Source organism: Rutidosis leptorrhynchoides, chromosome 7 (assembly GCF_046630445.1).
Source record: "Rutidosis leptorrhynchoides isolate AG116_Rl617_1_P2 chromosome 7, CSIRO_AGI_Rlap_v1, whole genome shotgun sequence".
Classification (NCBI taxonomy): domain Eukaryota; kingdom Viridiplantae; phylum Streptophyta; class Magnoliopsida; order Asterales; family Asteraceae; genus Rutidosis; species Rutidosis leptorrhynchoides.
Window position 1 is genome coordinate 309,147,809 of NC_092339.1, and position 17,714 is coordinate 309,165,522.

Below are 17,714 nucleotides of genomic sequence, written 5' to 3' on the forward strand. Positions count from 1 at the left end.
CAATACTTAACACTACGGTTGTGTACTATTCGTTATCATGATTCGTTACACTTCTCGCACCGAAATACATTATCGTTTGACTTGAACCGCATTGACGTGAACAATCATTTATACACTTCCCTCGGGGAACACTTCTTTAGAGTTGCACTAATTCTTGCGATTAAATACGAGTCACGTTGGTGATGTCGCTATCCTTTGTTCATTTTAAAACTTCACGATTATACGAACCTGAATCTATGGAGTGATGTGGGGATGGAGGTATGAGTTAGCGTAATATAACGACACTCGATCAACGTGGTTATATTATGGTAAGTCATACCAAAGTTCTAATGACTCGTGATGGTGATTGGACTCGATCAACCTAATCACCACCATGTGCCATGTACATGACTTCATTTTTCTTGTTTGAATATCCGAAAACTCCGAGAATGTTGATAACAACCATACCAGGGACACATCTTCGATTATTGTCGAACCATACCCATGCTTCCGAAGGAATGACAAATTCTTTCAACTTCAAACATATGTTACACGTGTATACTATCTCGTTTTCGCACAGTTTTATCGACGAACTACAATATGCTTATTATGCTCACATCGAGATGGAAGCTTCTCTCGCATCACACTCGTACTTCCGTTTAAGGAAATCTTTATTCTAAATTCTCAATGGAGAGAGAGACTCTTCACGTTATACTAGTATTCGCCACGAGGGTGAATAGTCCTAACGAACATTTTCGGAAACGATAAATCTTCCGCGGCGCGAAATTCTTGAGAAACAGAAACTTGTTCCAACAAACGTTTTCAAGTCCTAACAAACTTATTTAAAATTTCTTAAGGAGATATACCTCGTTTCGGATCGAGATCCTCGTTTCACTTCTAGATTTCGGAGTGCCTTACAAAAAGCCTCGGGACCACGTTTAGACATGAGTACAACACACCAATCACAAACCGACGGACCAAACAAACATACGATTCAAACCTTGGAAACCATAATACGAGTTTGTGTTATCGACTTCAAAATTTCTTGAGAAAAGTCTTTGCCTTTAACTAAATTCTCTTACGATGATGGTTATCATTCAAGTCTTAACGTCACACCTTTTGAAATCTTATATGACCGGAAATGTCATTCTCCTTTTGTAGAACCAAGTAAATGATAATCAAATCACCGCACCCGCACTCATTCATGAAATAACCGTTAATTTTGTTCAAATCCAAAAAGACTCAAAACGACCGTAGTCGCCAAAGGAGCTACACCGATGTTAGACGTAAACCTTTCGAATTCCAAGTGGGTAACCGCGTAACGATAAAAGTCACACCTTGAAAAGGTGTAATCCGTTTTGGGAAACGTAGAAAACTAAATCCGTGATATTTTGATCCTTTTAAAATCTTGGGGCATTTTGGACCCGTTGCTAGCCTTTTAGATTTTCCGACTCATTTGAGTCTCCGTTCATCCTACATTTCATGTATCAAACTTAAAGACGTGTCTTGCGAAACAAGAACTTGTTATCCTTTTCGATGAGCTTGCTATCGATGACAAACTTTCTTTCCTAGGAGAACCGGTTGAAATATTGACTCGTGAAATCAAACTTTAAAATGATGAAAAATCCCGACTGTCAAGTTCGTTGAAATGCCCAAGAGAGTACCTCCACTTATTCGTAGAATTTGCAACGCAAGGTTTTAAAGAAGAAACAACAACTACTACTTCCAACTAAATTTCGGGACGAAATTTCTTTTAAGGTGTAGGTAATGTAACATCCCGCGTTTTTCCGTTAAATTTATTTTTAACACTATCTTTTTTTTAATAATATCTTTCGTTATTTAAATTCCTAGTTTTCCGTTGACTAGCATTCATAATATTCCCGTTATTTAATTATAGCATCACTCGTTTACTCGAGCGTTTTTAAAATATTCGTTTGGCGAATTCACGCACCCGCTTTGAAACTTGAGGGACCGAGGTTGCCAAGTGGGCAAACTAGTTGACTAGGTCAACTAGTCAACCCACCTCATCCACCAATTCATTTCCACCCACCTTCTCATCTCTTTCTCCTCTTTCTCTCTTCATACTTCCATTTTTGGAACTTAAACAACCAACTCACAAAATCATCATCTAAAACCGAATCAAGAAGCAAATATCAAAACAAATTACATTTTCATGATCCTCTCTTCATCCTCTACATTTTGGTACCAATTTCATCTCGTTTGGGTAACTTTCTAAAAACTCTAAATCTCTCTAAATTCGTTTTATATACTTGAAATGGTATTAGTTAGTGTCTATGGCTCGTGTATAACATGAATATATGATTTGTTTGCTCGATTTGTTGTTTTAGGTAACTAGTTTGAACATTTGAAATGGGTTTGCTTAATCTTGCATTTTGGATGAGTTAATATTGTTAAATTGTTAAAGTTCATGTTTTAATTGTGTTACTAGTATCACTAGCTTCGTTTTGATGCATAGGTTGATTTAGAAAACTTCAAAAACATGATTATTAATTTTTGTGAATTTTGATTAAGGTTTGATAGACTTAAAACGAACTTTTTGATGCTTGAATTGTAGTGACCCGAACTTTTCCATGTTTATATATATTAATTGAGATTGATATTTACATGATTAAATGTTTCCAACATGTTAAGCAATCAAACTTGTTAAGACTTGATTAATTGAAATATGTTTCATATAGACAATTGACCACCCAAGTTGACCGGTGATTCACGAACGCTAAAACTTGTAAAAACTATATGATGACATATATATGGATATATATATATAGTTAACATGATACTATGATAAGTAAACATATCATTAAGTATATTAACAATGAACTACATATGTAAAAACAAGACTACTAACTTAATGATTTTTAAACGAGACATATATGTAACGATTATTGTTGTAAAGACATTTAATGTATATATATCATATTAAGAGATATTCATACATGATAATATCATGATAATATAATAATTTAAAATCTCATTTGATATTATAAACATTGGGTTAACAACATTTAACAAGATCGTTAACCTAAAGGTTTCAAAACAACACTTACATGTAACGACTAACGATGACTTAACGACTCAGTTAAAATGTATATACATGTAGTGTTTTAATATGTATTTATACACTTTTGAAAGACTTCAATACACTTATCAAAATACTTCTACTTAACAAAAATGCTTACAATTACATCCTCGTTCAGTTTCATCAACAATTCTACTCGTATGCACCCGTATTCGTGCTCGTACAATACACAGCTTTTAGATGTATGTACTATTGGTATATACACTCTAATGACCAGCTCTTAGCAGCCCATGTGAGTCACCTAACACATGTGAGAACCATCATTTGGAAACTAGCATGAAATATCTCATAAAATTACAAAAATATGAGTAATCATTCATGACTTATTTACATGAAAACAAAATTACATATCCTTTATATCTAATCCATACACCAACGACCAAAAACACCTAAAAACACTTTCATTCTTCAATTTTCTTCATCTAATTAATCTCTCTCAAGTTCTATCTTCAAGTTCTAAGTGTTCTTCATAAATTCTACAAGTTCTAGTTACATAAAATCAAGAATACTTTCAAGTTTGCTAGCTCACTTCCAATCTTGTAAGGTGATCATCCAACCTCAAGAAATCTTTGTTTCTTACAGTAGGTTATCATTCTAATACAAGGTAATAATCATATTCAAACTTTGGTTCAATTTCTATAACTATAACAATCTTATTTCAAGTGATGATCTTACTTGAACTTGTTTTCGTGTCATGATTCTTCTTCAAGAACTTCGAGCCATCCAAGGATCCGTTGAAGCTAGATCCATTTTTCTCTTTTCCAGTAGGTTTATCCAAGGAACTTAAGGTAGTAATGATGTTCATAACATCATTCGATTCATACATATAAAGCTATCTTATTCGAAGGTTTAAACTTGTAATCACTAGAACATACTTTAGTTAATTCTAAACTTGTTCGCAAACAAAAGTTAATCCTTCTAACTTGACTTTTAAAATCAACTAAACACATGTTCTATATCTATATGATATGCTAACTTAATGATTTAAAACCTGGAAACACGAAAAACACCGTAAAACCGGATTTACGCCGTCGTAGTAACACCGCGGGCTGTTTTGGGTTAGTTAATTAAAAACTATGATAAACTTTGATTTAAAAGTTGTTATTCTGAGAAAATGATTTTTATTATGAACATGAAACTATATCCAAAAATTATGGTTAAACTCAAAGTGGAAGTATGTTTTCTAAAATGGTCATCTAGACGTCGTTCTTTCGGCTGAAATGACTACCTTTACAAAAACGACTTGTAACTTATTTTTCCGACTATAAACCTATACTTTTTCTATTTAGATTCATAAAATAGAGTTCAATATGAAACCATAGCAATTTGATTCACTTAAAACGGATTTAAAATGAAGAAGTTATGGGTAAAACAAGATTGGATAATTTTTCTCATTTTAGCTACGTGAAAATTGGTAACAAATCTATTCCAACCATAACTTAATCAACTTGTATTGTATATTATGTAATCTTGAGATACCGTAGACACGTATACAATGTTTCGACCTATCATGTCGACACATCTATATATATTTCGGAACAACCATAGACACTCTATATGTGAATGTTGGAGTTAGCTATACAGGGTTGAGGTTGATTCCAAAATATATATATAGTTTGAGTTGTGATCAATACTGAGATACGTATACACTGGGTCGTGGATTGATTCAAGATAATATTTATCGATTTATTTCTGTACATCTAACTGTGGACAACTAGTTGTAGGTTACTAACGAGGACAGCTGACTTAATAAACTTAAAACATCAAAATATATTAAAAGTGTTGTAAATATATTTTGAACATACTTTGATATATATGTATATATTGTTATAGGTTCGTGAATCAACCAGTGGTCAAGTCTTACTTCTCGACGAAGTAAAAATCTGTGAAAGTGAGTTATAGTCCCACTTTTAAAAATCTAATATTTTTGGGATGAGAATACATGCAGGTTTTATAAATGATTTACAAAATAGACACAAGTACGTGAAACTACATTCTATGGTTGAATTATCGAAATCGAATATGCCCCTTTTTATTAAGTCTGGTAATCTATGAATTAGGGAACAGACACCCTAATTGACGCGAATCCTAAAGATAGATCTATTGGGCCTAACAAACCCCATCCAAAGTACCGGATGCTTTAGTACTTCGAAATTTATATCATATCCGAAGGGTGTCCCGGAATGATGGGGATATTCTTATATATGCATCTTGTTAATGTCGGTTACCAGGTGTTCACCATATGAATGATTTTTATCTCTATGTATGGGATGTGTATTGAAATATGAAATCTTATGGTCTATTATTATGATTTGATATATATAGGTTAAACCTATAACTCACCAACATTTTTGTTGACGTTTTAAGCATGTTTATTCTCAGGTGATTATTAAGAGCTTCCGCTGTCGCATACTTAAATAAGGACGAGATTTGGAGTCCATGCTTGTATGATATTGTGTAAAAACTGCATTCAAGAAACTTATTTTGTTGTAACATCTTTGTATTGTAAACCATTATGTAATGGTCGTGTGTAAACAGAATATTTTAGATTATCATTATTTGATAATCTACGTAAAGCTTTTTAAACCTTTATTGATGAAATAAAGGTTATGGTTTGTTTTAAAATGAATGCAGTCTTTGAAAAACGTCTCATATAGAGGTCAAAACCTCGCAACGAAATCAATTAATATGGAACGTTTTTAATCAATAAGAACGGGACATTTCAGTTGGTATCCGAGCGTTGGTCTTAGAGAACCAGAATTTTGCATTAGTGTGTCTTATCGAGTTTGTTAGGATGCATTAGTGAGTCTGGACTTCGACCGTGTTTACTTAAAAAATGATTGCTTAACAAATTTTGTTGGAAACTATATATTTTTAACATGTGAATATTATGTGATATATTAATCTCTTAACGCGTTTGATATTATGTGATAGATGTCTACCTCTAGAACAAGTCCCATTGACTCACCTAATAATAATGAAGAGTCAAATGTAAATTGAAATGATTCGTGGACTGATTCACAAGTTCCCGAAGAGGAACTGGAAGAAGAGTCGGAACCGGAAGAAGAATCGGAACCGGATGAAGAAATAGAACCGGTGGGGGAAATAATAAAACGGTTAAGTAAAAGAAAATCCTCAACCAACCGACCAAGGTTAATTATGGTCAATGGTGTTTCCGCCAAGGAAGCAAAATATTGGGAGGATTACCAATTCTCCGATGAACCGGATTCCGACGAGAATTCCGATGATGTTATAGAAATTACCCCAACTGAATTTAAAAAGGCAAAAGAAAATAATAAGGGAAAGGGCATAAAAATAGAGAAATCTAATTCCAACCCCGATGAACTTTATATGTATCGTCAACCCCCGAAGTCCTTAAGTTGTAACAATGACCCAGGAACCTCTAAACCACCAGGTTTTTCTAAACCAATGTGGAAAACGACGACTCGTATTAGGGGAACATCATATATCCCTAGAAACTTGGCAAAACGAACCAAAACCGAAGAAGAAGAAACAAGCGAGCCGGAATAAGATAGTTGTATTCGTGTGGTGTAATATATGTAATATAGTGTGCTTATGCTTTATGATATATGTAAAAATTGCTTGTATTAATAAGTATTTTTTTTTATGAATCTAACTCTTGTCTATTTTACAGTATAAAAACACAAAATGGATAGACAACCCAATATTTTAAGAGACCTACCCGGAGACATGATTGATGAAATCTTTTCTAGAGTCGGTCAGAGTTCTTCGGCACAACTATTTAAGGCGAGATCAGTTTGTAAGACATTCGAAGAACGTTCTAAGAATGCCTTGGTTTATAAAAGGCTTTCGTTCGAAAGATTGGGGATATCACATTGGGAAATCCATAAGTTACGATGTGTTTACTTTGACGCATATATTGCGGGGAACCCAAATGCTATTTTACGCAATGAGTTAAGAAATTATTTTGACTCAATATATCCGAATATTGGACTTCGTGATTTAGAAAAAGCGGCTAACATGCAACATAAAGAAGCATGTTATGCTTACGGATTAGTAATGTTCGCTTCTCACCAAAGTGAGAACAAGAACATCGGGCTACAACTATTAAACAAAACGTTCCCACAAGTGACGGAGTCGGTAATTGGGGTAAGAAATGAGGTTTTTAGATTGTTACGGGACTGTTGGACATTACGTAACCCTCGTCCCTTTGACGACGTTACAACACGCTGTCTTATCAACGGCCATAACGGTTATGTTCCACAAGACCAAGGATGGGAAGTAATCCTAGTAAAACCAGAATGCATGACTTGTTTCTGGACGTATGAATTACGTGTCTTTATTGCCTTTGCTGAACGACTTGTGTACTAGCTAGAATTATCTTCACAACCATCTTGTATCAAATTTATTGTGTGCTATATTTCATGCTATATGTAAAATAAGCGGTATTGTAAGTTTGTAAAATATTGTGTAAAAGTTTGAACGCGAAATATTATTATAATCAGTTTTTCATATAGAATTGTAGTAGTTGAATTGTATATTAGCTACTAAGTATGAACTTAACGGGTAGGTACTACCCGAATTTAAACTTATAAAACGCTAATATGAAGAAAAAGCTTTTATAAATGAGTTCATATTATGCTACGAAATACTATTAACTACTCTTAATATTCTGTATGATTAACTTGTTCCATTTGATTATTTTGAAGGAAATGGCACCGACTACTCGACACACCGTGAATATGAATGAAGAGGAATTCCGTACTTTTCTAGCTTCAAACATAGCCGCAGTACAGGCTGCGCTACATACCAACAATAACCTTGGATCTAGCAGTACAGGAAATCGTGTAGGATGCACCTACAAAGAATTCACTGCCTGCAAACCTTTGGAATTTGATGGAACCGAAGGACCGATCGGATTAAAACGGTGGACCGAGAAGGTCGAATCGGTGTTTGCCATAAGTAAGTGTACTGAAGAGGACAAAGTGAAGTACGCTACGCATACCTTCACAGGTTCTGCGTTAACATGGTGGAATACCTATCTAGAGCAAGTGGGACAAGACGATGCGTACGCACTACCGTGGTCAGCATTCAAGCACTTGATGAACGAGAAGTACCGTCCCAGAACCGAGGTCAATAAGCTCAAGACAGAACTTAGAGGGTTACGAACCCAACGATTTGATATTACCACGTATGAAAGACGATTCATAGAATTGTGCCTATTATGTCCGGGAGCATTCGAAGATGAGGAAGAGAAGATCGACGAGTTTGTGAAAGGATTACCGGAAAGAATCCACGAAGATATAAGTTCACACGAGCCCGCCTCCATACAACAGGCATGTAGAATGGCTCACAAACTAGTAAACCAGATTGAAGAAAGAATTAAAGAACAGACTGCTAAAGAGGCCAATGTGAAGCAAGTCAAAAGAAAGTGGGAGAAAAACGGTGATAAGAATCACCAATACAACAACAACAGCAATTACAACAATAATCGCAACAATTATCCCAACAATCGCAACATCAATCGCAACTACAACAAACGGCCCAACAATAACAACAACAACAACAACAACAACAACAACAGCAGCAACTACAACAATCATCCCAACAACAATAATAACCGCAACAACAACAACAACAATCAGAAGCAGCTATGCCAAAGGTGTGAAAAGTATCACTCGGGGTTCTGCACCAAATTTTGCAACAAGTGTAAAAGAAATGGTCATAGCGCGGCGAAGTGTGAGGTCTATAGACCAGGGGTTAATAGAATGAAAGGAACAAATGGTGTCGGAACAAGTAATGGCGGAGCAAGTAGTGTCGGAGCAAGTTATGCCAATGTAGTTTGTTATAAATGTGAAAAACCGGGTCACATTATTAGAAATTGCCCAAACCAGGAGAACACGAATGGACAAGGCTGCAGAAGAGTTTTCAATATTAATGCGGCAGAGGCACAGGAAGACCCGGAGCTTGTTATGGGTACATTTCTTATTGACAATAAATCTGCTTACATTTTATTTGATTCGGGTGCGGATAGAAGCTATATGAGTAGAGATTTTTGTGCTAAATTAAGTTGTCCATTGACGCCTTTGGATAGTAAATTTTTACTCGAATTAGCAAATGGTAAATTAATTTCAGCAGATAATATATGTCGGAATCGAGAAATTAAACTGGTTAGCGAAATATTTAAGATTGATTTGATACCAGTAGAGTTAGGGAGTTTTGATGTGATAATCGGTATGGACTGGTTGAAAGAAGTGAAAGCAGAGATCGTTTGTTATAAAAATGCAATTCACATTATACGAGAAAAAGGTAAACCCTTAATGGTGCACGGAGAAAAGGGCAACACGAAGCTACATCTTATTAGTAATTTGAAGGCACAAAAACTAATAAGAAAAGGTTGCTATGCTGTTCTAGCACACATCGAGAAAGTACAAACTGAAGAAAAGAGCATCAATGATGTTTCCATTGCAAAAGAATTTCTCGATGTATTTTTGAAAGAATTACTGGGATTACCCCCACATCGATCCGTTGAATTTCAAATAGATCTTGTACCAGGAGCTGCACCAATAGCTCGTGCTCCTTACAGACTCGCACTCAGTGAGATGAAAGAACTGCAAAGCCAATTACAAGAACTTTTAGAGCGTGGTTTCATTCGACCAAGCACATCACCGTGGGGAGCTCCTGTTTTGTTTGTCAAGAAGAAAGATGGTACATTCAGGTTGTGTATCGACTATCGAGAGTTGAACAAACTTACCATCAAGAACCGCTACCCACTACCGAGAATCGACGACTTATTTGATCAACTACAAGGCTCGTCTGTTTATTCAAAGATTGACTTACGTTCCGGGTATCATCAAATGCGGGTGAAAGAAGATGATATTCCAAAGACTGCTTTCAGAACACGTTACGGTCATTACAAGTTTATGGTTATGCCGTTTGGTTTAACTAATGCACCAGCTATGTTCATGGACCTTATGAACCGAGTGTGTGGACCATACCTTGACAAGTTTGTCATTGTTTTCATTGATGACATACTTATTTACTCAAAGAATGACCAAGAACACGGTGAACATTTGAGAAAGGTGTTAGAAGTATTGAGGAAGGAAGAATTGTACGCTATGTTTTCAAAGTGTGCATTTTGGTTGGAAGAAGTTCAATTCCTCGGTCACATAGTAAACAAAGAAGGTATTAAGGTGGGTCCGGCAAAGATAGAAACTGTTGAAAAGTGGGAAACCCCGAAAACTCTGAAACACATACGCCAGTTTTTAGGACTAGCTAGTTACTACAGAAGGTTCATCCAAGACTTTTCCAGAATAGCAAAACCCTTGACTTCATTAACGCATAAAGGGAAGAAATTTGAATGGAATGATGAACAAGAGAAAGCGTTTCAGTTATTGAAGAAAAAGCTAACTACGGCACCTATATTGTCATTTCCTGAAGGGAATGATGATTTTGTGATTTATTGTGACGCATCAAAGCAAGGTCTCGGTTGTGTATTAATGCAACGAACGAAGTTGATTGCTTATGCGTCTAGACAATTGAAGATTCACGAACAAAATTATACGACACATGATTTGGAATTAGGAGCGGTTGTTTTTGCATTAAAGACTTGGAGGCACTACTTATATGGGGTCAAAAGTATTATATATACCGACCACAAAAGTCTTCAACACATATTTAATCAGAAACAACTGAATATGAGGCAGCGTAGGTGGATTGAATTATTGAATGATTATGACTTTGAGATTCGTTACCACCCGGGGAAGGCAAATGTGGTAGCCGATGCCTTGAGCAGGAAGGACAGAGAACCCATTCGAGTAAAATCTATGAATATAATGATTCATAATAACCTTACTACTCAAATAAAGGAGGCGCAACAAGGAGTTTTAAAAGAGGGAAATTTAAAGGATGAAATACCCAAAGGATCGGAGAAGCATCTTAATATTCAGGAAGACGGAACCCGGTATAGGGCTGAAAGGATTTGGGTACCAAAATTTGGAGATATGAGAGAAATGGTACTTAGAGAAGCTCATAAAACCAGATACTCAATACATCCTGGAACGGGGAAGATGTACAAGGATCTCAAGAAACATTTTTGGTGGCCGGGTATGAAAGCGATGTTGCTAAATACGTAGGAGAATGTTTGACGTGTTCTAAGGTCAAAGCTGAGCATCAGAAACCATCAGGTCTACTTCAACAACCCGAAATCCCGGAATGGAAATGGGAAAACATTACCATGGATTTCATCACTAAATTGCCAAGGGCTGCAAGTGGTTTTGATACTATTTGGGTAATAGTTGATCATCTCACCAAATCAGCACACTTCCTGCCAATAAGAGAAGATGACAAGATGGAGAAGTTAGCACGACTGTATTTGAAGGAAGTCGTCTCCAGACATGGAATACCAATCTCTATTATCTCTGATAGGGATGGCAGATTTATTTCAAGATTCTGGCAGACATTACAGCAAGCATTAGGAACTCGTCTAGACATGAGTACTGCCTATCATCCACAAACTGATGGGCAGAGCTAAATGACGATACAAACGCTTGAAGACATGCTACGAGCATGTGTTATTGATTTTGGAAACAGTTGGGATCGACATCTACCGTTAGCAGAATTTTCCTACAACAACAGCTACCATTCAAGCATTGAGATGGCGCCGTTTGAAGCACTTTATGGTAGAAAGTGTAACATCCCGCCTTTTTCCGTTAAATTTATTTTTAACACCGTCTTTTTTTAAATAATACCTTTCGTTATTTAAATTCGTAGTTTCCGTTGACTAACATTCATAATAATTCCGTCATTTAATTATAACATCACTCGTTTATTCGAGCGTTTTTAAAATATTCGTTTGGTTAATTCCCGCACCCGCTTTGAAACTTGAGGGACTAATCTTGGCACTTGGCCAAATTTTGGTAACTAGTCACCACCACCTCCCACCATCTATCCATTCATTTCTCACTTCATCTTCTCCCTCTTTTTCTCTCTTCCATTTTAGAACTCAAACACCCATCTTTATAAAATCATCATCTAAATCCGGATCAAGAAGGAAACATCAAAACAAATTACATTTTCGTGATCCTCTCTTCATCCTCTACATTTTGGTACCAATTTCATCAAGTTTGAGTAACATTTCTAAAACTCTAGATTTTCTCTAAATTCATGTTTTTATACTTGAAATGGTGTTAGTTAGTGTCTATGGCTCGTGTGTAACATGAATATATATTTTGTTTGCTCGATTTGTTGTTTTGAGTAACTAGTTTGAACATTTGAAATGGGTTTGCTTAATCTTGCATTTTGGAAGATTAAATGTTGTTTGATTGTTAAAGTTCATGTTTTAATTGTGTTACTAGTATCACTAGCTTCGTTTTGATGCGTAGGTTGATTAAGAAAACTTCAAACACATGATTATTGATTTTTGTGAATTTTGGTTAGGGTTTGATAGACTTTGAAATGAACTTTTGATGCGTTGAATGCTTGTTAATGTTGTTAGTAAGTGTTTAGATGCAATGTATGCTTAATTACCTTCGAAGCGGCATATCGTATGTGTAAATTGGATTCCCGAATCATAAAATACGTTTTACGAACTTGAAACTTTGAAAATAAACCTTTCTTGATCAATTGACGAGTTTTCGGTTATTCTAATTGATGTTTTTGCTTGGTGAAAGGTAGTTAATTGTATTCCTTGTCAAAAGAGCTTTCCAATGATATAAGATGCGTATTCTAAGTGTTTACGGTTTGCATTTTGTGCTAAATTGAATTTTGGATCAAGACTTGAACTTTTGAAACTGACCAGGTACCAGGCCACGCCTAATGTCGCGGCGCGACACCTCTGGCCGCAACGCGGCAATAGCCGTGTTTGGGTTCTGACCTACTTTGTCAAATTTAGAAAAATGTTTGCTATGCTACGCACCTCCGATTCACATGTAACTTGTTCTAACATGCTTATATATGAATAAAAACCTCAGAAAAATAGTTCGGGACCCGACCCGACCCCGTTGACTTTTTCGTTGACTTTGACCAAGTTTGACTATTAGTCAAACTTAACAAAACACTTATACAATCGTTCTAATCTTATTTTATACTTGATTCTTGCATGAAACTTGACAACGTGATTCACATGCTATATAATCGAGTCGTAATGAGCCATAGGACTAATTGAACACATTTCGCCCGACCTTGTGTCATAACCGGTTAATTGATACAACTTACTTGTTTAGGTCAAGGCTAAGCAACATTCATGCACACGTTTACTTTGTGAAGTACATTTATACTCGTGCACTCGAGGTGAGATCATAGTCCCATCTTTCAACAACTTTTATACTTTTAAATCATGGGATGAGAAACATATACGGTTTTATACTACATACTTTTACACTTTGAACATAAGTACGGAAACGAACATTCCACGTGCGGGTTTGAACAAAAAGCCTCAATTCAATTATCATTAGTTACACTTGCAGGGTGTAAACGAGAACTTATATTATGTGATCACATGGGCTTGACGAGCCTCATTCGGACGGTTCGCTACCGTTAGCGAATGAAATATGTTTTCGGGTCTAGTGTATGTTCTAACACTACGCAAAGGGTGCAAAATAGTTAAGTTTGATAATTGGGTGCCCGGGATACAAATAACAACTTTTGGAATGCAAATGATTTTGATAATCATCTTATATTAAATCTTGTGGTTCAAATACAACGTTTACTAAAACACCTATGATTTCACCAACATTTTTCGTTGACAGTTTTCTATATGTTTCTCAGGTTCATACTTGGCTACTTGATACATGCTTCCGCACACTTTGATTACTTGCTTGAAGTCAAGCATACATACATACATACGCTAGTGATAGCACCTTTGGATTCAAACTTTTGTCTACATACTTTCGCTATTTATAGCAAACCGTGATTTTTCAACTAATTATGTCGCAAGTTATTTCATTTATACTTTATACTCTTGTAAACTTAAACTTGTCGTCGAACGGTTTTGTAAACTAAACCTTGCAAGCATGATACGTTTCAAATGAACGCGACATAATTTTGGTCAAACGAGTCTCATATAGGGACTACAACCACGTAACGGGACCTAAGTAGTCGGCGCCGTCAATGACGATTTGGTCGGGTCGCTACAGATGGTATCAGAGCGTTGGTTGTAGGGAACTTGGATATGCATTAGTGTGTCTGACAGAGTCGTTAGGACGCATTAGTGAATCTAGACTACAACCGGATAGTTAATCATTGCATTCTGACTTGCATTTGCTATAGATAGCACTTACTTGACTACTTGTGCATTATATTTGAATCATTCTTAGGTGAACCTCTTAATGGTACCAAGTTTTCATCATACGAATCCGTACTCTGCCACTTTCTAGTAACACATGTAAATTCAAGATTCATACACGTAAGAATGACGACGACTTCATTAGTCACACTTGTTCGGGAACTCTATCTCCTAGATTGTTATTCGCCACCGTTTCAACTTACTATCGGTGTCACACCGGTGTTCCTTACTATCTACCATATCGTGTTACTACCATCACTACTCCAGGTGAGTATCGTCATCAATAATTAACACTACGGTTGTGTACTATTCGTTATCATGATTCGTTACACTTCTTGCACCGAAATACATTATCGTTTGACTTAAACCGCATTGACTTGAACCATCATTTATACACTTCCCTCGGGGAACGCTTCTTCAGAGTTGCACAAATTCTTGCGATTAAATACGAGTCACGTTGGTGATGTCGCTATGCTTTGTTCATTTTAAAACTTCACGATTACACGAACCTGAATCTATGGAGTGATGTGGGGATGGAGGTATGAGTTAGCGTAATATAACGACACTCGATCAATGTGGTTATATTATGGTAAGTCATACCAAAGTTCTAATGACACGTGATGGTGGTTGGACTCGATCAACCTAATCACCACCATGTGCCATGTACATGACTTCATCTTTCTTGTTAAGTATCCGAAAACTCCAAGAATATTGATAACAACCATACCAAGGACACACCTTCGATTATTGTCGAACCATAATTATGCTTCCGAATGAATGACAAATTCTTTCGACTCCAAACATATGTTACACGTGTATACTATCTCGTTTTCTTACAGTTTTATCGACGAACTACAATATGCTTGTTATGCTCATATCGAGGCGGAAACTTCTTCCGCATTACACTCGTACTTTCGTATAAAGAAACCTTCTATCTAAATTCTCAATGGAGAGAGAGACTCTTCTCACTATACTAGCATTCGCCACGAGGGTGAATAGTCCTAACGAACATTTTTAGAAACCGATAAATCTTTCGCGGCGTGAAATTCTTGAGAAACAGAAACTTGTTCCAACAAACGTTTTCACGTCCTAACAAACTCTTTCAAATATACCTTAAAGAGATGTACCTCGTTTCGGATCGAGATCCTCGTTTCACTTCTAGATTTTGGAGTGCCTCACAAAAAGTCTCGGGACCACGTTTAGACATGAGTGCCGCACATCAACCACAACCCGATGGACCGAGCAAACATACGATTCAAACCTTGGAAACCGTAATACGAATTTGTGTTATCAACTTCAAATTTACTTGAGAAAAGTTTTTGCCTTTAACCAAATTCTCTTACAACGATGGTTATCATTCAAGTCTTAACGTCACACCTTTTGAAATCTTATATGACCGGAAACGTCATTCTCCTTTTGTAGAACCAAGTAAATGATAATCAAGTCACCGAACCTAGACTCATTCATGGAGTAACCGATAAAATCGTTCCAATCCGAGAAAGGCTCGAGACGGCTCGTAGTCGCCAAAGGAGCTATGCCAATGTTAGACGTAAACCTTTCGAATTCCATGTGGGAAACCGCGTAACGTTAAAAGTCGCACCTTGAAAAGGTGTAGTCCGTTCGGAAACGTAGAAAGCTAAACCCGCGATATTTTTAGTCCTTTTTTTTTAAATCTTGGGGCGTATTGTGCCCGTTGCTTACCGCTTCAAACTTCCGACTCAAACAAATTCCGTTCATCCTACATTCTGCGTATCAAACTTAAGGGCGTGTCTCGCGAAACAAGAACTTGTTATCCTCTTCGATGAACTTACTATCAATGATAAACTTCACTTCCTAAGAGGACCGGTTGAAACTATAAATCGTGAAACCAAACTTTAAACCAACGTAAAATCCCGACCGTCAAAGTCCGTTGAAATTCCCAAAGACGTACCTTCACTTATTCGTAGAATCGGCAACACAACATCTCTAGAAAGAACCAACAACTACTACTTCCAACTAAATTTCGGGATGAAATTTCTTTTAAGGTGTAGGTAATGTAACATCCCGCCTTTTTCCGTTAAATTTATTTTTAACACCGTCTTTTTTTAAATAATACCTTTCGTTATTTAAATTCGTAGTTTCCGTTGACTAACATTCATAATAATTCCGTCATTTACTTATAACATCACTCGTTTACTCGAGCATTTTTAAAATATTCGTTTGGTTAATTCCCGCACCCGCTTTGAAACTTGAGGGACTAATCTTGGCACTTGGCCAAATTTTGGTAACTAGTCACCACCACCTCCCACCATCTCATCCATTCATTTCTCACTTCATCTTCTCCCTCTTTTTCTCTCTTCCATTTTAGAACTCAAACACCCATCTTTATAAAATCATCATCTAAATCCGGATCAAGAAGGAAACATCAAAACAAATTACATTTTCGTGATCCTCTCTTCATCCTCTACATTTTGGTACCAATTTCATCAAGTTTGGGTAACATTTCTAAAACTCTAGATTTTCTCTAAATTCGTGTTTTTATACTTGAAATGGTGTTAGTTAGTGTCTATGGCTCGTGTGTAACATGAATATATATTTTGTTTGCTCGATTTGTTGTTTTGAGTAACTAGTTTGAACATTTGAAATGGGTTTGCTTAATCTTGCATTTTGGAAGATTAAATGTTGTTTGATTGTTAAAGTTCATGTTTTAATTGTGTTACTAGTATCACTAGCTTCGTTTTGATGCGTAGGTTGATTAAGAAAACTTCAAACACATGATTATTGATTTTTGTGAATTTTGGTTAGGGTTTGATAGACTTTGAAATGAACTTTTGATGCGTTGAATGCTTGTTAATGTTGTTAGTAAGTGTTTAGATGCAATGTATGCTTAATTACCTTCGAATCGGCATATCGTATGTGTAAATTGGATTCCCGAATCATAAAATACGTTTTACGAACTTGAAACTTTGAAAATAAACCTTTCTTGATCAATTGACGAGTTTTCGATTATTGTAATTGATGTTTTTGCTTGGTGAAAGGTAGTTAATTGTATTCCTTGTCAAAAGAGCTTTCCAATGATATAAGATGCGTATTCTAAGTGTTTACAGTTTGCGTTTTGTGCTAAATTGAATTTTGGATCAAGACTTGAACTTTTGAAACTGACCAGGTACCAGGCCACGCCTAATGTCGCGGCGCGACACCTCTGGCCGCGGCGCGGCAATAGCCGTGTTTGGGTTCTGACCTACTTTGTCAAATTTAGAAAAATGTTTGCTATGCTACGCACCTCCGATTCACATGTAACTTGTTCTAACATGCTTATATATGAATAAAAACCTCAGAAAAATAGTTCGGGACCCGACCCGACCCCGTTGACTTTTTCGTTGACTTTGA

The 17,714-nt window shown here is 36.2% G+C and overlaps 1 protein-coding gene across 1 annotated transcript in view; it reads right to left on the reverse strand.

Annotated features, from left to right (window-relative positions):
* Positions 1-17,714, reverse strand: part of LOC139858414 (cytochrome b-c1 complex subunit Rieske-4, mitochondrial-like) — a 53,087-nt gene that overhangs the window by 4,175 nt on the left and 31,198 nt on the right. The window contains exon 2 of the mRNA XM_071847266.1: positions 7,061-7,076. Coding sequence (XP_071703367.1) covers positions 7,061-7,076 — 16 coding nt within the window. The remainder of the gene's footprint in view (positions 1-7,060; positions 7,077-17,714) is intronic.